Source organism: Penaeus monodon, chromosome 15 (genome assembly GCF_015228065.2).
Source record: "Penaeus monodon isolate SGIC_2016 chromosome 15, NSTDA_Pmon_1, whole genome shotgun sequence".
Classification (NCBI taxonomy): domain Eukaryota; kingdom Metazoa; phylum Arthropoda; class Malacostraca; order Decapoda; family Penaeidae; genus Penaeus; species Penaeus monodon.
This window is the reverse complement of record NC_051400.1, coordinates 36,954,957-36,955,536: the sequence shown is the minus strand read 5'-3', so window position 1 is coordinate 36,955,536 and position 580 is coordinate 36,954,957. Positions and strand designations below refer to the sequence as shown.

The 580-nt window shown below is 32.9% G+C and overlaps 1 protein-coding gene across 1 annotated transcript in view; it reads right to left on the bottom strand.

Annotated features, from left to right (window-relative positions):
• The window catches only part of LOC119582005 (pre-mRNA-splicing factor 38B-like), a gene marked incomplete in the record, with an annotated part of 22,032 nt that overhangs the window by 14,561 nt on the left and 6,891 nt on the right, over positions 1 to 580 (bottom strand). The window contains 1 exon segment of the mRNA XM_037930201.1: positions 112 to 192. Coding sequence (XP_037786129.1) covers positions 112 to 192 — 81 coding nt within the window.

Genomic DNA, 580 nt, shown 5'->3' with positions numbered 1-580 from the left:
CCAGACTTGTTATACTATCCTCACCAAGATGTGAGTCTCTTGCTAGAGAGGCCCTTCATACATATGCAACAAAGATTACAACAAAAGAACACCCAAAGTGTGACAACATACCCTTGGTGGAGTGAAACGATGCAAAACCCATAACTTCTGCCATCTGCTTCTCTTCTGCAGTTAACTCTTCCATTGGAGCTTCTAAAATGCAATAGAGACAAGTAATTAAAACTCAAAAGAAAAAAGAGTTAGATGAAGGAGCACAAAGTAAGGAAGTTGAGGCTAGATAAATAAAGAATAAAAGAAAAAGGGCCAATAAATTAAGACAAAAAGAAGAGAAAAAGAAAAAGATGAGTGAACAAGCAAGTAAGTGTGATGGAGGTGACAGGAAGTAATATTTCATGATCAGTTACACAATGAATAACATTAAATTGTAAAGCTTTACTCTGAACAACAGACTTAATAGAAGTTTCCTGCTTTTCTCTTCTCTATTAAATGTTAAATTTATATACAAAATTTCTTTGTTTCACATTAGACACCATATTCAAGTGCAAAACAATAATAAAAAATTCTTTACAACTATAATACC